General features: G+C 44.7%; 1 protein-coding gene across 3 annotated transcripts in view; it reads left to right on the forward strand.

The window, feature by feature from the left end:
- The window catches only part of arhgef19 (Rho guanine nucleotide exchange factor (GEF) 19), an 86,753-nt gene that overhangs the window by 34,124 nt on the left and 29,532 nt on the right, over positions 1-23,097 (forward strand). For 2 of the 3 annotated variants that reach the window (XM_078558092.1, XM_078558093.1), the window contains exons 2-3: positions 8,354-9,013; positions 19,522-19,962. In XM_078558092.1, coding sequence (XP_078414218.1) covers positions 8,354-9,013; positions 19,522-19,962 — 1,101 coding nt within the window. The remainder of the gene's footprint in view (positions 1-8,353; positions 9,014-19,521; positions 19,963-23,097) is intronic. The other variant, XM_078558094.1, reaches the window with a different exon arrangement.

The raw sequence follows: 23,097 nt of genomic DNA on the forward strand, positions 1-23,097 counted from the left end.
GCCACTATCAGCACCTTTTTTTTAGCCTTTACTACTACCATTAACACTCCCTTTGTCCTTTTGTTCATGACATCTTTGTCAATCTCTCCTTTGCCCCCACCTATCACTGGCTTCTATCCAGCTTCACCTGCTCCACCCACCTCAAACAGTATAAATTTCATCACATTTCTACTTCTCTGTAGCTCTGAAGAAGAGTCATACAGACTCGAAACGTTAACTCTGTTTCTCTGTCTACAAACGCTGTCAGACCTGCTGAGTTTTTCCAGCATTTTCTGTTTTTCTTTCAGGTTTCCAGCATCTGCAGTTTTTTTTGTTTTGATCCCTCTAAAGCTCCCTGTGTCTGTGAGTTAAAGGCAGTAGACTTTCTTTGTTTGATATCCAAATTGCTGATTATGTCCTGGGAAGCTTTAGGCATGAACCTTGGTCAGATTGAATTTCAGTTGGTATGCCCTAAGGAGTGAAAAACTAACTTTTCCACTGCCACCTTAGCTGTACTTGTCCTTAAAGGAATAGCTTCTGGAAATTGGGTTGTCATATCCATGATTGTAGGGATATACTGATGTCCTGCTTTCATTTTGGGTAATGATCCTACACAATCTACTAAATACCGACTAAATGGTTCTTCAAAAACTGGTATGGGTATTAAAGGTGCTGGTTTGATTACATGTTGAGGTTTACCTACTACCTGACATGTATGACACATTTTACAAAATTGTACTATGTTCTTATGAAGTCTTGGCCAGATAAAATGCTTGGGCTTTATCGATGCTTGGGCTTTCTGTATTCCTACATGTCCTGCCACAGGGATTTCATATGCTACTCGCAATATCTCCTTATGATATTTGGACAGTACCACTATCTGATGAACAACCGTCCATTCCTCATCTGCAGGTCTGTGAGGGTGTCTCCACTTCCTCATCAGAACTCTGTTTTTAATGTAATAACACTCTGGAACTCATTCTGCCTCGGCTTCAGTGTGAGCTGACTGTGCTAACTTGTTTAACTCTGGATCTGCTTTCTGAGCCTCAATTAATGAAGACATGCCAAACACTTTCTTTGAATTATCCTCATCCTTAAAGAAAGTTTCGGCTACTCTAACATCTGCTCATGGTATTACTTTGACCTCTGGTGATGGACTTTGTTTAGCCATTGCTCTGGTCACCACACGTGGTGGAAAAATACCAGGAACTTGTTATTGTAACTGCTCCATCTCTTTAGCCTCTCTTGGACTTCCTGTAATTATGGGCAAAGTTATAACCTTCACTCCTGCCAAATCATTCCCCAGGAGTAAACCAACTCCATCCACGGGTAATTTCTTAACCATATCCAGGTTCCAGATAACAAACCACACTCCAATTGCACTTTGTACCATGGAACCGGGATGTACTCTCCACTTATCCCATTTACCAATACTTTAGCTTTCATTGAACTCTCTGAAGGGAAAACTAGGTCCACCTCCAGCAAAAGAGTTTGAGTAGTTCCTATGTCCCTTAATATAGTTATGGGTTTAGCTGCATCATTTGATGAAAAAGGGGTTAGCTTTCCTTTTGACAAAATCCCTTTATATCTCTCATCTACCTTATTCACTTCACCTGCATTCACAGCAGTGTTTACTTCCAGACCCTTATTTGTAGTTAAAGCTACAATTTGATCTGTGGGATTTTCTTTTTGAGTTCCCTTTTCGGACTCACTCTTACGAACTCCAATAAGCCCCATTGGCTGCCCCCGCAACTTCCAGCATTCTGAACGAATGTATCACTTCATTACAATGGAAACACTTCGGCCTTTGAGTTTCACCTCCACACTCAGTACCTTTCTTGCTGATCTGGGGAGGAGATCTCAAGGTATTCCCAGCTATCCATCTTTACCCTGGCTACATGCCTTCCTTTCACTCTCCAGCTTACTATCCTTTTCAAATTTATGGGGGTGATGGAAAAAAGATTTAGTTTACGGATCAGTTCATAATCGTCAGCCATTACTGCTGCCTGTACAGCTGTTGCAACCCTTTGGTCTTCAACATGGGTTCTTATTACAGAAGATGGGGAGTTTTTAAATTCTTCCAAGAGAATAGTCTCTCTGAGATCTTCATAGGTAGTTTCAACTCCTAATGCTCGTGTCCACCTGTAAAAAATACTTTGCTTAATCCTTTCAAATTCAATGTAAGTTTGCCTAGGCTGTTACCTTAAATTTTGAAACTTTTGTCTGTATGCTTCAGGGACTAACTCATATGCACTCAAAATGGCCTTTTTTTTACCACACCATAATCCCTAGAAACCTCCTCTGACAGTAAAGCATAAATTTCCTGTGCTCTACCTGTCAATTTGCTCTGCATGGGCAATATCCAGTTTTCCTTTGGCCAGTTCATCTATTTAGCTATCTTCTCAAATGAAATAAAGAATGCTTCAACATCCCTTTCCTCAAACTTTGGAAGAGCTTGTACAAATTTAAACATCTCCCCACTGGATTCTGATCTGGAAATAAGTCCTGCCTCACCTACTAGTGTCTCTTTTTTTAACTGTCCGCATTTTAAGCTGGAATTCTCTTTTTCTCTCTCTTCCTTTTTTAATGTCGCCATTTCTAACTCCCTTTGAAATGTCCTTTCACTTTCCTTTTCTGCTGCCTCCAGTTCCAATTTTTTTATTTGCAACTGAATTTGAGCCCATTCCAATGAACCACCCCTTGGAGAACTTGGTCTCTCAAGTATTCCATCCAATTTCAAATGCTGTTCCATCTTTTCGATTATCTCCACCTCCTTAGCTTTGGCAGGCAATCTTACTCTTAATTTCCTTGCCAATTTGATTAACCTGGCTTTTGGGATCCCTTGTAAAATCGTCAGGGACATCTCTTCCACTTGCAGGAAAGCTTTAGCAGTTTCCAGTGCCATCTTAGTTTTGACAGTACAAACCTGGTGTTTCCTTGTAGCTTTTTACTTACTAAATCTACACCCAAATCACCATTGGCTTTCGTTCCAAAATATCCTGTCGAGCCCCCAAACTTTGTCACAACTCACTGGGGATAGTGTGCTGTAATATCAGCCCCACTGTTCCCCGAGCTGTGACAAATGTGAAAAGTTTGACCAAACCACCAGATTGCCCCAATTCCACCTAACTGTTCAATTTAGGTTAACAGAATACGAGCACCAGGTTTGTAAACTTAATAAGATATTAACTATTTATTGAACAAACTGTCATTAACCAATGGCAAAAGAAAGAAATATGAACTGCTAATTTCTAACACTATAACTTAAACTCTACTGGCTTCTTAAATCCCTATACACACACACACGACACACAAATCATGGATTTTAAGGTTGGATGAAACAGTTCAATTGCACCAATTCCGGAGTACAGGATTTAATGGGTTGATTTTGATCAATGTCTTCCAAATTCCTTTCAGTTCTTGTTGATGACACAAGGTGGTATTCCAGCACTTTCAGTATTTAGTTCACTGGCTGAGCACTTGCCTTTCAATGTCTCTAACAGTGATTTTTCCCCTTTGCCTCTTGATAGGGGTTTTCAGAGAGAGCAGGTTATAGGAATATAAGGAGAAAAAGCCAGCCAGCTATTATTGTGAAATTACTGGAATCTTCCATGCACAGGAGAAAAGGGTTTTAGGTATTGTTCTTTTCAGGCTAGGAGCTATTCAGCTGCTCTGCCCTCACACAAAATCCTGGTTACCTGGTTGGGAGCCAATTAAAATGCTGTTGTCAGGCAGCTCCCTTGGTCCAGAACTCCTTTCTGGCACCATCCTGTCTTTCATGGCACACTCTGTTCTAGGGCTGTAACATTGTATATATCTGTTATCCTGTTCCAGAGGACATATCTCTCAAACTGCAGTCACTGTAATTCCAATCCACTGTCCAACAGAAAATAAAAAAGACATGCTCTCCACAACAGTCCAACAGAAATAAAAAGATGTGTTCCTTACACAGCCAATGAAGTACTTTTTGAAATGCAGTCAGTGTTGTAGTATAGGAAATGGGAAAACCAATATGCACACAGCAAACAGCAATGTGATAATAAACAGATATTTTTTTTTGTTGATTGAGAGATAACTATTGGCCAGGACACAGGGTATAACTCCACTGCTCTTCTTCAAATTAGTGGATCTTTTACATCCACCTGAGCAGGGAGGCAGGGCCTTGATTTAACACCTTATCCAAGAACACTATCCTCTAACAATGCAATATTCCCTCAGTACTGCACTGGAATGAGTGTCAGCTTTGATTTTTGTCCTGGAGTGGGACTTGAACCTGAAACCTTGTGACTCAGAGGTAAGAGTGCTACAAGCTGAGCCTTGGTTGACACACAACATAGGTAAATGTCCCAAGGTAATTCACAGGAGCATTATCAAACAACTTTTGACATGGAGTTACATTAGACCAGATGACAAAAAGCTTGTTAAAGAGGTAGGTTTTAAGGAGTGTCTTAGAGGAAGGTAGAGAAGTAGATTGGCAAAGAGGTTTAAGGAAGGAATTCCAAAGCTTGGCAACTTTGGCAGCTGAAGGGACGGCCACCAATTAAAATTAGGGACGCGCAAGAGCTCAGAATTGGAGCATCACAGAGACCTCAAAAGGTGATAGAGATAGGGAGGAGGTCTGAAGTCATGGTGGGATTTGAAAACAAGGATGAGAATTTTAAAACTGGGGCACTGGTGCACTGGGAGCCAATATCAGTCTGTGAGCACGGTGGTGATGGGTAAATGGGACATGGTGTGAATTAGGATGTGGGAAGCAGAGTTCTGGATGAACTCAAGTTTATGTAGGGTGGAGAGGCCAGGAAAGCATTGAGATAGCCATGGATGCGGGTTTCAGCAGCAGATGAGCTGAGGCAGGGGTAGAGTCAGGCAGTGAGATGGAGGTGGGATTAGGTAGACTAGGAATCACACATGGGGATGTAGAGTGGCCAATTATGGGAGGTAGAAAAAGTTGGATGACAGGAAGAGAGGGAACTGGACGGGGGAGCAGGGGTAAGAAGCTTAAAAAAAAATGAAGAATTTTGTTTCATTTTACTTTAACTGCTATGGGGCAAAATATTGATTTGATGTGATGCAGTCTTGAATGTTTATGGCAGACAATTGTTGTAGCTGATCTGACTGGACCACATAAAGCATTTTGGTATCTTGCGCTCCTCTGCTGAAACTGCCAGAATCACCCTGGGATACAAAGTTAATCCCCAACTTCTCTTCACTGTTAGCTAATGGTCCACTCTCCTTAGGTACTGTCCCCCTGCTCAAAAAGCCCACCCTTGGACGCTCTGTTCTCACAAACTATTGCCCCAAATCCAGCTTAATTTTCCTCTCCAAAGTGTTGTCCTACTCTAAATCCTGCCACTCTACGTTTAACTCCCTCCAATCAGGTTCCCACATTGCCACAAAGCTGAAACAGCCCTTATCAAAGTCACAAATGACATCCTACATGACCATGGTGAACTACCCTTTTTCATCCTTCTCAAACTGCCTGCCATCTTTGACATGGTTGACCACACAGTCCTCCTCCAACGCCTCTCCTCTGCTGTTCAGCTGGGTGGTTCTGCACTCACTTATCCAGCCAGAAAATTTCCTGAAATGGCTTTCCGCTCCGGTGCCATTACCTCTGGAGTGACTCAAGGATCTATGATCGGTCCCCTCCCATTTTCATCCTCAGTGGCAGTGTCCATATATCAAGTTCCACTTGAACACTGATGATACCCAGCTCTACCTCACCAACTTCTCTCTCAACTCCCCCACTGCCTCTGGTTTGTCACAATTGCTTGTCCGACATCAAGACAGGTGAGCAGAAATTTCCTCCAGTTAAATATTGGGAAGACTGGTCACTGCCAGTATCTTCATTCTATAGTCACCGACTCCATTCCTCTCCCTGGCCACTGTCTCCACTGAACCAGACTGTCCACACCCTTGGTGTCCAACTGGACCCAAACCTGAGCTTCTGACTCCATGGGGGGAGTTTTATGACCCCTCCCTCCCTGGTGAGCATTTTTGTGGTGGGAGGGCACCTAAAATTGGATAGGTGGGTAGCCCATCACCTTCCTGCCCACCCCCAAGCTGTCCCTTATAATGCAGTGGGCGGGTAAGGCACCAGGCAGCATGCCCGCCCTTAGGCCAATTGAGGCCCATGACTGCCCAATTAAGTGGCAATTCAGAGCCTTGTTCCACTTCACCGGCAATGACACTGGGTGGTGGAAGGAGGACGAGAAAGCCCAGCCCGATTTTTCATCAAAGTTGATGAAGGGGCAGGAAGGGAGCACCTCCTTAGTGGGGTGCCATAAGCGCATTGGGAGCACCCCCCTTTAGATTGTACCCTGCCTTTGTGCTTCCCTACCTGGCATCCGAAACCCACCCTCTACAAACCCCCTCGTGCTCCCCCCCACCCCGCCCCCACCACCCCCTAGGTGCCCAATCCCTTTCCATCCAAAATGGCCCAAATTAACTGTCTTCTTCCCAGGGCTTGCTGCTGGGGCTGCAAGAACTGACTGACAATCAGATTGGCCAGCAGCTCTTAAAGGCTCTACTTCCTTTCCCTGGGGGGGCGGAAGTCCGACCCTCAGCTTGTTAAGGCCACCCGCAGGGTCATATTGCTGCAGGGCAGCCTTTTGACCAACGTTTCTTCCAGGGGGTGAACAGTATGGCCCCTCGTATAATCCAGCCCCATATCTTCTCTGTCACAAATTACATCCACCTCCTTAACATAGCCTATCTCTGCCCTTGCCTCTGCCGATGAAATCCTCATCCATAGACTTTGACCATATCCCCAGTGCTCTCCTTTCCTGTCTTCTACTCTCAGTAAACTCGAGCTCATCCAAAATTCTTCTGCAAGTATCATAACTTACGTTGTCCCAATCACTCATTACTCCTGTAGTCATGGTTCTACTTTTCACCCTGTCTGGTGTGCCCGCTTTTAGAATTCTCACCCTTGTTTTCAAACCCCTCCTTGGTCTCGCTGCTCACTACAGCTGTAACTTCTTCCTGCCTTGCAACCCTCTGAGATCTCTGCGCTCCTCCAATTCCAGCCTCTTTCACATGTCCGATTTTAATCACGCCACAGATGGCAGTCATATCAAACTGCCTAGGCCTTAAGCTCTGGAACTCCCTCCCTAAGCCTTTGCATCTCTCTGAGACCCCCCCTTAAAACCTACCTCATTGACCAAACTTTTGGTCACCTCTCCTCATATCTCCTTACATGTCTCCTGTGTCAAATCCCATTTGATAATTCTCCAGCGAAGCACCCTGGGATATTTTACCAAGTTAAAAGACGTTATAGAAAATGCAAGTAATTGTTCTGACTGGGGGGAGGTGAGCAGGAATTGTTTATTTTGGAACAGATATAGTTAAGTTTATCTCACTGGAAGAATGATTTCCCACCAGCACTGGAGATTTGTATAATGTGGCTGTCCACGGGCATTGCTGATTTATTTGGAAATAAATGTTCCTTTGGCTTTAAGCAGCTAAAGGGATAAAATTGTTTTGCATGCCTTCAACTTACAGACGCCCACTTCTGCAGTATTGCTTTCCACAGTAACTAGCACATTGACACCAGTGACATCGAAATGAAGATTTTCCTTATCCTGCTGGTTACAGTCGTTGTGTTAATTGATCTCAGGGATGAGGAGAAATTTTTTCTCTTGAGGGTCGTGAGTCTTTGGAACTCTCTTCCTCAAAAGGTGATGGAAGCAGAGTCTTTGAATATTTTTAAGGTAGGGCTAGATAGATTCTTGATAATTAAGGCGATGGGTGGGGGGAATTGTGGGGGAGGGGGGGTAGGTTATTGGCGGTAGGTGGGAATGTGAAGTTGAAGTTACAACTGGATCAGCCATGATCTTATTGAATGGTGGAGCAGGCTCGAGGGGCCGAGTGGCCTCCTCCTGCTCCTAATTTGTATGTTCATATGGTCTTGGAGGTGCTAAGACACCATTCCAATAATGCCGATTACCAATGCATCCTTGCCCAAGTGGTCAATCTTGAGGGATGAACCCTAGGCTGTGAGTCCAAGGGGCTATTCAACTACTGTGCCTGCACCTGACACCCACACATGCACTTTTCAATAAAGTGGTGAGCCCTGCCTGATTTTGTCTCTCTTTCGCCCCGGGCATCAATTGCAATGCCCTGACCGCATGTCCAAGCTGGGACCAGCAAATTGAGCACAATCAAACCTAGGACCTGCCGCAGTGTAGTGTTCAGCTACACAGGGGGGCAGTGCACTTAGTGACGGAGGTATGAAGCCATTTTAACGAGTGTTGTAATTACAATAATACTAGACTGCTTCAGTGCACTCTCAGTTCTGACGATGTTGCTGGTTTGAGTTCTGTACCTGACTTTCTGCTGGTTCTGAATCGATTTTCTCATTGATGTCCTGCAGAGATGCGTATTTCCAATGGCGAGGAGATGGAACCTCTCAAGGACAGCCTGAATGAGAGCCCTTGCTTGAAGAACCATATTGCCATCTGCCAGGAGGAGAGCGTCTCCTTTAATGTGCTGCCAGACCTTATGCTGAATGGTAAAAAGAGGATCAACACTCCCCTCAGTCCTGATGTGACGGAGAAGCCAAACGGCGAGGAGGGGAAAGCAAAGGATGAGCAGGACCCAGATACGCAGAGGGACTCAGGAGCTGGTCTTCGCAGGCAGCAAGATTTGAGACCTAGAGCTGAGCTGAACCAACAGTTTTCCTTGCCTTCCAGTGGTTGGGATGCCGAAAGGGATGCTCAACTGTGGCTCAGAGCTTCACAGTCAGAACTCAGTGCTGGGCGAGGATCGGTGGAGAGCTTGACTCTCTACCACGCTGGTGAGGACGGTGGGCCTGCCAAAGGGACTGCGGCAGGGATCTGTGCCCTGTCTGGCCGGCAGGTGGTGGGCAAGGCTGACAGCTGGCCGCACCGGAGCCTGGCCCCTGAGAGAAACTTCACAGCCACTTCCAAGAGTGACTTCTCCCTCAATACACTGCTGGCGGAGGCTGAGAGGGGCGAGTCCAGTGGTCTGCAGAGGCGGCCCTCACAAGGATCAGACCAGGAGAAAACAACAAGTAAATATTTCTCATTCCTCTGCTCTGTCCTGTCCAGTTATCTACTGAGTTGAAAAAAAGTGTAAATGTTTACAAAAAAGGTCAAGTTACTTTTTTTATTCACCTCCCTCCAGGGTTCAGATGGATTCTCCCTCCAGTCACGGGCAAGATTTGATCTTTGTGACTTGTCATCAGTAAATACTGCCTTGAGTGTGAGAAATTCATATACGTTAAACACTTAGTGTAGGAAATCTTCACAAACCACACACAACAGGCAAAGCAACCCCCCCCCACCTCCTTCCCCAGGAGACAAGTGTATTGAAGCAAAATACTGCGAATGCAGGAAATCCTCAGGCCGCATCTGTGGAGCAACACTAACTCTTGTTTCTCTCTGCACAAGTGCTGCCAGACCTGCTGAGTATTTCCAGCAATTTTTAATTCAGATTTCCAGCAAGCACAATATTTTGCTTTTGAATTAATCTAGGGCACTTGGTCATTTGTTTCCACCCTCGCCCATCCACCCACCCAACCCGGCCCCACCGTCTCTTCCCCACCCCCGCTCCTGGCAAGTTGCTTACACCTAGAAACAAAACTTTTATTTTAAAAAAAGTTAAAGAGCATCCACTGACTTCTATTATACCCTGCAGCATCTCAAAGCTTTTGTTGGAGGCAGCTCGGAGCCGATTCACCAGGCTGATTCCTGGAATGAAAGGGTTGTCTTATGAGGAGAGGTTGAGCAGGTCAGGCCTGTACTCATTGGAGTTTAGAAGAATGAGAGGTGATCCTATTGAAGCATATATGATTCTGAGGGGGCTTGACAGGGAGGATGCTTCCCTTCATACGGGACATCTAGAACTGGGGGCACAGTTTCAAAATAAGGGGTCTCTTATTTGAACAGAGGTGAGAAAGAATTTCTTCTCTCAAGAGGGTCGTTAGACTTTAGAATTCTTTTCCCCTGTGAGTCATGGAGGCTGGGCCATTGAATATACTCAAGGCTGAGAAGGACAGACTTTTGATTTACTAGGGAGCCAAGGATTAGGGGAGAGCAGGCAGGAAAGTGAAGTTAAGTAGATCAGCCTTGAACTTATTGAATGGTAAAGCAGGCTCAAGGAGCTAAATGCCCTACTCCTGCTTCCATTTCTTATGTTCTTGAAGCAATATTCAGTCACTGTGTCCCCTTCATTACAAATAGATCATGGACTTTTGGTTTTCTATTCAGTCTCTTCATCCCCTTATGTCCCAAGAACAGGAGAATCAAGATAGTGTTCCACAGAGAAAGCTGCTGATCTCAACCATCCCTGCCATGGTAGAGGTACGTTGACTGGCCACTAGCTTGCTGTTGGCAAATGGGGATCTGCAGCCCTTCCTTCACTGAAGGAAGCTGTCATACCGAAGCAATGCCCCAGCTAACAGCCAGAGCACAGACCGCTGTTTATTCAGCTGGATTGTGTTGGAGTGCTGTGCTGTTTCGAGTCTTCCATTCCTGTACCTGAATGGGAGTCCAGTAGAAAGAGTTCCAGAGTTGTTAAATTATGGAGCAGGGTGTTACACACTGAGGAATTTTAAGAACTACTGGGCATCTTCAAATGGCTCTCTGAATATATCCAGGGCCTTCCTGTTAATTGATCTTGGAGTTGGGATACTGGAGTTGCCATCAGGACCTCTTCATTAGCAGCCTGAGAGCTGCTGCTGATCACTCTATAGCCACTCCACCTGGACATTGTGTAAGTGTGTGGACATCAGGCAAGAGGGGAATTGCATTTGGCTGGGATATTCTCAATATTCACCGTCACACATTAAATATTTCCACTTGGGCAAGATAGCAGCAGACACCTGTCATCTGTGAAGAACCAAGCACAGAGTGAAAACAGGCTAGTCAAACACTCTCCTCTCAAGGCACATAGGCCACGCATTCTATCTGAACTATTTAATCTCATGCCCCAGACCTACCATGGATTATAATTGAACCATCCAGCCTGCTAAAGGGAAATGTTCTGAATAAATTCTTGCTTGATCTCCAAAGATTACCAACCAAAGCACTAGAATTTCCCTTCTCCGTGATCCAACCCTGGTGTGCTATCCTCACCGGATAAAATGTCCGCTCAGCTCCAGCCATTCTGGACCAACCAAGTTCTTTGGAGTGAAAACCACACACGCTGGGCTATGGAGCTGCTTTTTGTTGGGGATCTGTTGTTGGAATCTGTGTGACAAACTTTATAAGAGGCTCCGTCCCTGGGCTAGCTTAATGGTCCAATGTTTTTACTGGAAAGTAGATTCAAAGCCATTCACTGGAATAAAGGAATGTGCACCTGCACCTACCCTCTTGCATAATGTGATCAGGAGATTGTGAGAGTGTTAATGTGCGTGAGCTTGAGTGTGGGCATATTTACGTAAATGTATGTAAATGCAAGTGCATATGCAATATATCTTTCCACAGGTGTACGTGTGCTGAGGGTATATATGTGAGTGAATGTGTGTACAACAACTTGTATTCATGTAGCACCTTTAATATAATAAAATATCCCAAAACGCTTCACAGGAATGTTATAAAGTAAAATTTGACCTTGAGCTATATAAGGCGATAATAGGGCAGATGGCCATAAGTTTGGTCAAAGAGGTAGGTTTTGAGGAGTGTCTTAAAGGAGGAAAGAGAGTGAGAAAGGCAGAGGAGTTTAGGGAGGGAATCCCAGAGCTTAAGGCCTAGGCGGCTGAAGGCATAGCTACCAATGGTGGAGCAATTAAAATCGGGGATGTTCAAGATGCCAGAATTAGAGAAGTGTAGATACCCTGGGAGGTTGTAAGTTTGGAGGAGATTACAAAGATAGGGAGGGGTGAGGCTAGGAGCGATTTGATAACAAGGATGAGAATTTTAAAATCAAGGCCATTGCTTCACAAGGAGCCAATGTAGGTCAGCAAGCACAGAGGGTAAGAGGTGAACAGGACTTGGTGCAAGTGGGGATTTGGACAGCAAAAGTTTGGATGACCTCAAGCTTATAGAGAATGTGAGAAGCTGGCCAGGACTGAATTGAATAGTCAAGTCTAAGGGTACTGAAAGCATGGTAAGGGTTTCAGCAGCAGATGAACTGAGGTGGGGGAGAGTTGGACAATGTTACAGAGGTGGAAATAAGTGACCCTAGTGATGCTGAGGGTATGTGGTTGGAAGCATAATTGCATAAGCAAGTGCATAACGCATGACTATGTGTTTAACCAGTGTGAATGTACACAAGAGTGTATGATTGCACCAGCATGTTCTGTCTGTGTAATGTGCATGTCTATGCCCATGTGCAGTGCAAGTTTGTATGTGCACATATATATATGCCCATAAGTACATGTTTCTGGATGTGTGTGTGTGGGTGTTTGCATTACTGTGGGCAAAATTTTCTGCCTGTCGGGTGGGTGGGCCTGACCCAATCTCCGGCGGGCGAGGAGCCGATCCCCGGCGGAGAAGCGGGCCCTGCCGCCATTTTACGTGAGTGGGCCAATTAAAGCCCGCCCAGTGTGACGTCCGGCGGGAAGCGCTATGTGCTCCCTATGCGGGCGGGGGGGCGATTCCCCAAAAGCGAGAGTGGGCTCTTTCGCGCATGTACACGAAAGAACGCACATCTCCCTGAGGCTAAGTGCTGCCTCAGGGAGATCGCTTCCACGTTGAAAAATATTAAAAATAGAAAAAAAAATTCCCTAAGATGTCCCCCTCATGTGACAATGTCACATGAGATGGGACATGTTCATAATTTACATAATAACTTTATTAAAATTTTTGAAACCCTGCATGAAACCTCATCCCGCCGGTGGATGAGGTTTGATATTTTTTCTACTTCCTGCCGGGGCTCCTGGCCTGCCCGCCAACCTTAAGGTTGGACAGGCAGGTCCTTTAAGTGTAAAAATAATCCAGTCAATGACCTCAATTGGCCATTGACAGGTTGGCGGGCCCACAGCTGATTTTGCTGCGGGCCTGCCTCCCTGAAAATTTAAATGGGGTGGGATGACATTGGGGGTTCCGCCCGACGTCATTCCGCATCATTTTGTGTCGGCGAGCGGGCCCTGCCCCCTGCTCGCCGATGGCAAAATTCTGCCTTGTGTTTTTGTGTGAGTGCGTGCATGCAGTGATGCACATGTGCTTCATTGTAAGTTCAAACTAACATATGCATGCACAACTTGCGCCAGTGTGTTGAGTATGCCTTTATGGGATAGCAGCATGCCATCATTAGAAGGGAAGTGTGTCAGTCTCAGTTTCACTTTGGCCTGTGAGCAGAACACAGCACATACAGCTCTGCTGCTGATGTCTTGATGCTTCCTACCTTGGTATAAATGTTTTCATGTGTTTAGTCTTATTAAATGAATCCACAACATGTTTACACAATCCCTTATGAGTGATTGGTGCCTTTATATCATTATAAAAACACAACCTTGAGCAATAGTGTAGGAGTCAGCCAGGATGTAATGTTGTACATGAGTAAGTATGTGGGTACACAAAATTATTTGTTCATGAGTGAAAGTATATGAGTGCACACACTAGTTTATAAATGGAAATATAAAAAAGCGATAGCAGATGAGTATGTGCGAGAGCCTGTATGTGAGTGCATGTTCACTGAGTGCACGAGGGGGTGAGCGTACATGTGAGAAATTGTATGTGCATGTTTTAGTGTGCAAAGCTTAAAGATGTGATTGTAGATGCATGTGTAAAGCCTGAGGTTGTGATTTTCTGTGCAAGAGTATGAGTTTACAAGAAGGCGTCAGTTATGAAGTGGTGCATTTGTGCATTTCTGTTTTTGATGATATTCAATAACTACAATGTTTAGCTCTTAAAGATTCTTTATGCTGTTCCACCAGACGGCAGACATGACCTGCTGATGGTTGCTATAGGAACAGAACTTTTTGAGGGACCCACCTGCATTTACTTACATTTTGAATATTTACTAAGATCATTTTTGGCAGCCTGATTGTTGCCATGGTAAGTGGACAATACCCACCCGTGCCTTCTTGAGATTCATCTGCGACCATACTGTGCAAGATGGGATTGACCTTAATACTTGTCGAACCAGCCAGCTTCACTCACTGACCGTCAGGTGGCTGGCTTTCTGTGGGCCAGAGACAAGTTTCCATCAAAAGTGAACCTGACAATGAGTGACGTTGAATAATGTTAAGAATCTTTAATACTATCCGGATCCTCCAAATTTCAAGGAAAGCAAGGTCATGGCCTGGGTCTTTGCGGTCAATGGCGAAGTCTTCAAGAGACTTGAAGAAAGCCTCATTGAGAGATCCAGTGATCTCTGTGATGAGAACTATAACTCTCCCGATGTACAGTTGATTGTAGTGTTCTTTAATGGGAATTCTCAGCATGGAACTGCAGTGTTATCATCAAGCTCTTCAAGCAACCAATCACATTAAAGAATTCTCACAGATAGCCAGGCAGGATTTTTTTACTGGTATGGCTGGGGGAACTGTTATAATTCAATGTTAAGGTTTAAAATACATTCAACGGCTTCAACTGACGCAGTATGAATGGTTGTGATGTGACCAAGGAAGGATCTCTCAGTGCAAAAGTTCAATAAGTGCGTGATGGTTTGACTTGGATGGCTCCAGTCACAATTTGAGCTGTTCCTCATGTTCCATGTATCCCAGGCTGTTGAGTGAGGCAAGGGAGGAGATAGGAGGGGTGCTGGCAATAATTTTCAATATCTCTCTGGCCACAGGAGAGGTGCCAGAGAACTGGAGGACAGCCAATGTGGTACTGCTATTCAAGAAGGAAGGAGGGATAAACCAGGGAACTACAGGCCAGTCAGTCTAACCTCAATGGTGGGGAAACAATTGGAAGCAATTCTGAGGGACAGAATTAATCTACACTTAGAGAGGCAGGGATTAATCAAGGACAGTCAGCATGGTTTTGTTAAGGGAAGGTCATGTCTGACCAATTTGGTTGAATTTTTCGAAGAGTTGACCAGGTGTGTAGATGAGGGCAATGCATTTGACGTAGTCTACTTGGACTTCAGCAAGGCTTTTGATAAGGTCCTGCATGGGAGACTGATAACAAAGATAAGAGCCCATGGGATCCAAAGCAATTTGACAAATTGGATCCAGAATTGGCTGAGTGGCAGGAAGCAGAGGGTGATGGTTTAGGGGTGTTTTTGTGACTGGATGCCTGTGTCCAGTGGGGTTCCACAGGGATCGGTGTTGGGTCCCTTGCTGTTTGTGGTACATTTAAACGATTTAGACTTGAATGTAGGAGGGTTGATCAGTAAGTTCGCGGATGACACGAAAATTGGTGGGGTGGTCAATAGTGAGGAGGATAGCCTTAGATTACAGGAGGATATGGATGGGCAGGTCAGATGTGCTGATCAGTGGCAAATGGAATTTAATCCAGGTAAGTGTGAGGTGATGCGCTTGGGCAGGACAAACAAGGATTGGGAATACACGATGAATGGTAGGACGCTGGGAAGTACCGAGGATTAGAGGGACCTTGGTGTACATGTCCACTGATCCCTTAAGGTAGTGGGATAGGTAGATAAGGTGGTTAAGAAGGCATATGGGATACTTGCCTTTATTAGGTGAGGCATAGAATATAAGAGCAGGGAGGTTATGCTGGAACTGTATAAAACACTGGTTAGGCCACAGCTAGAGTTTTGCATGCAGTTCTGGAATCTGCATTATAGGAAGGATGTGATTGCACTGGAGAGAGTGCAGAGGAGATTTACCAGGATGCTGCCTGGGCTGGAGAGTTTTAGTTATGAGGAGAGATTGGATAGACTGGGGTTATTTTCCCTGGTGCAGGGGAGATTGAGGGGGGACATGATTGAGGTGTATAAAATTATGAGGGGCATAGATAGGGTAGACAGGAAGGAACTTTTCCCCTTGGTGGAGAGATCAATAACCAGGGTGCATAGATTTAAGGTAAGGGGCAGGAGTTTTAGCCGGGATGTGAGGAAGAATTTTTTCACCCAGAGGGTGGTGGGAATCTGGGACTCACCGCCTGAAAGGGTAGTAGAGGCAAAAGCCCTCATAACATTTAAGAGGTATTTGGATGTGCACTTGCGATGCCATGGAATACAAGGCTAAGGGCCTAGTGCTGGAAAATGGGATTAGAATAGTTAGGTACTTGTTTGACCGGCGCAGACTCAATGGGCTGAATAGACCTCTATGACTCTATGACACTTGTGCAGCAAGTGGCCACGTTTTCCCTGGCCTATCCTCAAGCAGTTGAATTTTGTCCAGATTTTCCAAGGAAGGTTGAAAACTGGGACTTGGCCACTTGGATCAGTTACCAAATTGCTGCTGGTGATGTTTGCAGTGAACCAAGAGGTGCACCATTGAGAGGGGGTGGGTGCTGTCGTCAGTTTGTAGGGTGTGGAACGCATTCCCTAAGGGGCCAAGGGATTTCAGATGGGTTCGTGGGTTTGTTTGAGGTCCTTTGTCAATGGGATTGCTTTGTTAGCTGTCAGCCAGTGGTGTTCTTTGAGGAGGATGCTTTCCCTGTGGATTTCAGGAAGCTTTTTGTGTGTGCGAACATAGGTAGCCACTTGGGCTGTGTTGGGTCTTAAACGTGTTAAAAAGTGATTTGGTTATTGGTCGTTATTATTTCCTGGTTGAAATTTTTGTGGAAGTTTTTTTTATTCAGAAAACTTTCAGAAAAACTTTAAACCAGGAAATAAAAAGCATCAATAATCAAATCACTTTTTAAAATTTTTTTAAAAAGTTGAAGAGACTGGATTAAAGTTTGGGACAAACACATGGGGTTAAGGAAGAGGACAAAATATCATGAAGAAAATTCATTTTTAAAAATTCCAGTTAAATCACTAGATTTTTAAAAATCAGAATGGAAACATTTAACAACATTTCACAAATACAAAATTATCTTTTCAAGGGAAGATCAATTAATCAGATCAGTGTTAAAACCCCAGGTATACCTCAGTGAACATTTTATGGTGTTTCTAACAATCATACGAGAGTGTCTTTTTTAACTCATTCCTGGGATGTGGGTGTTGCTAGCTAGGCTAGCATTTATTGCCCATCCCTAATTGCCCTTGAGAAGGTGGTGGTGAGCTGCATTCTTGAACCGCTGCAGTTCATGTGGTGTAGGTACATCCACAGTGCAGTTAGGAAGGGAGTTCCAGGATTTTGACCCAGCAACAGTGAAGGAACAGCGACATGTTTCCAAGTCAGGATGGTGAGTGGCTTGGAGGGGAACTTCCAGGTGGTGGTGGTACCATTTATCTGCTGTCCTTGTCCTTCTAGCTGATAGTGTTTGTGGGTTTGGAAGCTGCTGTTTAAGGAGACTTGGTGAGTTTCTGCAGTGCATCTTGTAGATGGTACACACTGCTGCCACTGTGTGTCGGTGGTGGAGGGAGTGAATGTTTGTGGATGGGGTGCCAATCAAGCGGGCTGCTTTGTCCTGGATGGTGTCAAGCTTCTTGAGTGTTGTTGGAGCTGCACTCATCCAGGCAAGTGGGGAGTATTCCATCACATTCCTGACTTGTGCCTTGTAGATGATGGACTGGCGTTGGGGAGTAAAGTGGTGAGTTACTCGCCACAGGGTTCCTAGCCTCTGACCTGCTCTTGTAGCCACAGTATTTATATGGCTAGTCCAGTTTAGTTCCTGGTCAATGGTAACCCCCAGGATGTTGATAGTGGGGGATTCAGCGATGGTTAGATTCTCTCTTGTTGGAGATGGTCATTGCCTGGCACTTGCGTGGCACGAATGTTACTTGCCACTTGTCAGCCCAAGCCTGGATATTGTTCAGGTCTTGCTGCATTTGTACATGGACTGCTTCAGTATCTGAGGAGTCGCGAATGGTGCTGAACATTGTGCAATCGTCAGCAAACATCCCTACTTTTGACCTTATAATGGAAGGAAGGTCATTGATGAGGCAGCTGAAGATGGTTGGGCTGAGGACAATACCCTGAGGAACTCCTGCAGTGAGGTCCTGGAGCTGAGATGATTGACCTCCAACAACCACAACCATCTTCCTTTGTGCTAGGTATGACTCCAACCAGCGGAAAGTTTTCCCCCTGATTCCCATTGACTCCAGTAAAAGGGGAAGTTCTCACCAAATCAATTGATTTCAGTGATTTCTGGCTCTGTGTGAGGATGTCCACAATGCAGTGAATGAAAACCACGATTTCAGAATTTCCCCATTAATCTGCACTTATGCTAAATCCTGAAATTGTGGTCAGATTTAGGGTGACAGTAATGGTGAGTGCTGACTCTTCACCATTGAAAGCCTCCCAAATTCCGGGCAAATGTTATTAGGAGGCAGAATTATCCTATTTGGAAGTGTCCAGCTTTCTCTTGGTGACTGCCCACAGCAGAATGGCTGTTAGCAGGGACTCACCGTCAGGGAGTTAAAGGCACTGACTTCTGCCCTGTGATTCCTAAGAGTGATCCTTAAGCAGCACAGTGAGTGGGATTATGGCCCTCAGTAAAAGGCACCAGGCTAGATTGGTTGGGGATAAAAGCAGAAAGTGCTGGGAAACCTCAACAGGTCTGTCAGCATCAAGTCAGACCTGCTGAGTTTTTCCAGCATTTTCTGTTTTTAATTCAGATTTCCAGCATCCCGCAGTGTTTTGCTTTTATACTAGATTGGTCTGGGTTCTTCTGCATTTTCTTGTTTTAATCATGACAAAATAACCCACACAAATTAGACAGTGAATTCCTTGGAGGGTAAAGTTCTTGGTTGATGGATTCCTTGGTCAGTACCTCTCTCGGACAACGTAGCCCTCGGAAGATGCATCATTCAGTGGTCAAGCACTCAGCACTCAGGTGGTTCTTTCCTTGGATGCTGTATTACAGGGACAGTGAGGAGCAGAGAAAAAGAGCAAACAGTTTATTATGTGACAAAATGGTTGCCGGAGCATTGGCCACATGTAAAATGGCTACAGCTCATTGACTACAGTCTTGGGTCAAGTTTCTTCCACTGATTGGAATTGGGCCCTCTGCAAGTCACACAAATTATTGTGGGTTAATTTTCCTTCAGTTAAGAGTTGCTTAGTGGCTCTGGAGTTGACTTGTAGATGGCTGAACAAACAACTTTAATATTGAGGAATCTGCAGTGCGGGACACCAGCTAGCTTGAAACAGTCGAAGGCAAGTTAAGATAAATCAAGAAGTTGTGTTTGGGTGAGAGCAGGCTTGGGTTTCAGAGGTGAGGGGCTCCAAAAGACAATGTGGTATGGAGAAGAATGTGGAATGTAGGAGACTGTGAGATGACTGAATTTGAACATGGTGAAGATGAAGAGAGTGTGTAGGTGGCAGACTTAGAGCTGGAGGAACAAGGGAGGAAATATTCATGGCATGACTGCCCAGACCAGGTACAACAGTGACAGACATGAAAGATTGCAATGGAGAAACAGAGAAACGTGAGAGATGAACTTTTCCTTCTATCACGTCCAAGAGTGTGAGCTGAGGTTGCAGATCCTCCCAGATGCGGGAGTTAGAACATCCCAGATGGTTGCTTCAAAACTCCTCAAGTACATTTAGCATCTGGTTGAAGCTTGCATGTTGTGTTTTTTGCTGACAAAATCTTGTTATTTTTCCAGGGAGAAAAGTGAGAGTTTACTCTACAGATTCTCCAAGTGATGAGTCGTTCAGCAGTGGGAGTCTAGACTGTGAGTCCATGTTTTCGGGTACCCTGTTCGACAATGACTTGAAAGACAATGATTTCCTAAGCAACAGCTTCTCACTGGAGGATGACACTGGGCCTCTGGATGACTCTGCCTCCGATGAGCTTCCATCAGAATCACTTCCTGGACTGGAGCCAGACCCAGAGATTAAATGTCGCTTACCTGCCACAGGCAGCTTGAGTCGGATGCCGTGCATCGCCGGCTGCATGGAGCAGGAGAAACGGCGTTTCTCAGCATCGGAACTGATAAACAGACTGCATCTCTCTCAGAAGAAGGTCGCACAAGCCCTGAAACTCAGCAAGTCCCTGTCAGGAAGGTCCACACCCCGAGAGAAGACACCCACTTTCTCCTTCGAAGGTAAGGTTTAACTTGCGAAACGGGAAGGTCTCCTCGTTTCTGCACTAGAAAACGGAATAGAATGAGATAGGATGCCATCAAAATGTAAGCTATCATTATTCTCCAAACATTCTCAAATCCCATCAATTACTGCTTGAAATGTGGGGAAAGGTCAGCCGTTTTGCACATTGCAAGGTTCTACAAAAAGTAAATGACATGACTGCGTAATTCATCTTCCTTTTAGTGGCACTGAGGGAGGAATGTTGGCCAAGACAGCTCCGAGTAGGAGCAATGGGATCTTTAACAGCCACCTGAAAGATCAGAACAGACAGATGGGGCTGGCAATGTAGCACTCCCTCAGGATCGCACTCAGGTGTTGGCGAAGCTGTATCTTTCTGTGCTATACTTGTAATGATTTTAAATATCAGCTCAGATTATGCAGGACAAGAATCTACTAACTTGTGACTCCTGAGTTGCAACTTGTGCTGTGGACTGGAGGACAGCCAGTGTAACAACTCTGTTCAAGAGGGAGGGAAACTGGGTATGGATCAGTGAGTCCAACATCAGTTGTGTTGCACTTTTAATCAAAGGCCTTTTGAAAGCCTAGATGATAGTATCAATTGAACTTTTATCATCCACCAACTTTTTAACTTCCTCCAAAATATTCAACTAGCTTAGTAAAACAAGACCCACTGGTGAACTGAAGCCATGCCGAGATTCCCTTTTCTTTCAAGTCAATCATCAGTGAGTCTTGGATGAACACGAACAGGCTATCTGGCCCCTCAGCCATTCGGTACAATCTAGGCCAACCTTCTGCCTCAACTCCACTTTCCTGCCTGCTCCCCATATCTCTTCATTCCCTGAAAGGCCAAAAATCTACATGTGAACATATGAACGTATAAAATAGGAGCAGAAGTAGGCCACGCAGCCCCTCAAACCTGCTCTGCCACTCACTAAGATCATGACTGATCTGTTTGTGTTTTGAATTCCACATTCCCGTCTACCCCCGATAACCTGATTCTTGTTAGGTAAGGGAATCAATCTACCTCTGCCTTAAAAATATTCAATGACCCGCCTCCACTGCCTTCTGAGGCAGAGAATTCTAAAGTTGCACAACCCCCTGAGAGAAAAAATTTCTCCTCAGCTCTGTCCAAAACAGCGCCTCCTATTTTTGGACTCACCCACAAGAGGAAACATCCTTTCCACATCCTCCTGGTCAAGGCCGTTCAGGATCTTGTATACTTCAATCAAGTCACCCCTCACTCTTCTAAACTCCAGTGGAAACAAGCCCAGTCTGTCTAACCTTTCCTCATAAGACAGCCCGCTTATTCCAGATATCAATCTAGTAAACCTCCTTTGAACATCCTCCAATGCATTTACATCTTTCCTTAAATAAGGAGACCAAACTGCACTCAGTATTTGAGATGTGGTCTCACCAATGCCCTGTATAACTGAAGCATAACATCCTTACCTTTTATGTTGAATTCCTCTCATAAGAAAAGATAGCATTCCATTAGTATTCTTAATTACTTGCTGTACCTGCATACTAACTTTTTGTGACTCATGCACTAGAACACCTAGATCCATCTGTACCTCGGAATTCTGCAGACATTCTCCATCTAAGTAATACTCTGCTTTTTTATTCTTCCTACCAAAGTAAACAACTTCACCTTTTCCCACATTATACTCCATCTGCCAGATTTTTGCCCACTCACTCAACCTATCTATATCTGTCTGCAACCTACTTATGTCCTCTTTACAACATACTTTCCTACCTATCTTTGTGTCATCTCCAAATTTAGCTACCATGCCTTCACTCCCCTCATCTAAGTTGTTTATATAAATTATAAAAAGTTGAGGCCCCAGTATGACCCCTGAAGGACTCCATTTGTCATATCCTGCCAATCAGAAAAAGACCCATTTATGCATACTCTCTGTTTTCTGCCGGTCAGCCAATCTTCTATCCATGCTAATATGTTACCCCCTACACCATGAGCTTTTATTTTTCTCAATAAATTTGATGTGGCACCTTATCAAATGCCTTCTGGAAATCCAAGTACAGCACTTCTACAGCTCCCCTTTACCCAGTGTATATTACTCCTTCAAAGAACTCCAATAAGTTTGTTAAACATGATTTTCCTTTTATAAAACCATGCTGACTCTTCCTGATTACCTTGAGTTTTTCTAAGTGCCTAGTTATAATCTCCTTAATGATCGATTCCAACACCTTTCCCATGACAGGCGTCATCTAACTGGCCTATAGTTTCCTGTTTTCTGTCTCTCCGCCTCCTTGAATAGAGGGGTTACATTTGCTACTTTCCAGTCTGATGGAACCTTTCCAGAATCCAGCAAATTTTGGAAAATTAACACCAACGCATCTACTACCTCATTAGCCACCTCTTTTAAGACCCTAGGATGAAGTCCATCAGGACCAGGAGACTTGTCAGGAGCTCCATCAGTTTGCTCAGTATCGCTTCCCTAGCGATTGTCATTTCACCATTTGTCATTTCTCTCCCTCCCACCTCCTGATTTACAGCTATTACTGGAATGTTTCTTGTATCATCTATAGTGAGGACAGAAGCAAAATATTTGTTCCTTTCTTCCGCCATTTCCTTATTATCTACTATTAACACCCCATTCTCACCCTCTAGAAGACCAACACTCACTTTACTTACTTTTTTCCTTTTTAAATACCTGTAGAAACTCTTGCTATCCGCTTTTACATTTCTCACTAGCTTCCTCTCACACTCTGTCTATCTCAGTCTTCAATCTATTCAACAGTGGAGCATCGACAACCCTGAGGGGTACAGAATTCCAAAGATTCACAACCCTTTTGCGTGAAGAGGTTTTCCTCATCTCAACCCTAACTGATTGAGCCCTTATCCTGAGACTGTCCCACCTCCCTCCCACCCCCTTGTTCCAGATTCCCCAAACGGTGAAACAGCCACAGTGCCAACCCTGTCAAGCTCCTTCGCAATCTTGTACATTTCAATGAGGTCACCGCTTAATCTTCTGAACTGCAGCCTATAGCTAGAGTAAAACTACTGAGCTTACAGTTGCTCAGTCCTGGCATACTGCCCTATTTAAATATCGTCATCACATGGGCCTCTATCCGGCTTATGGGGACAATACCAGATTCCAGTGAGCTACTCAAAT

The sequence above is a fragment of the Cetorhinus maximus genome, chromosome 15 (assembly GCF_964194155.1).
Source record: "Cetorhinus maximus chromosome 15, sCetMax3.hap1.1, whole genome shotgun sequence".
NCBI lineage: Eukaryota > Metazoa > Chordata > Chondrichthyes > Lamniformes > Cetorhinidae > Cetorhinus > Cetorhinus maximus.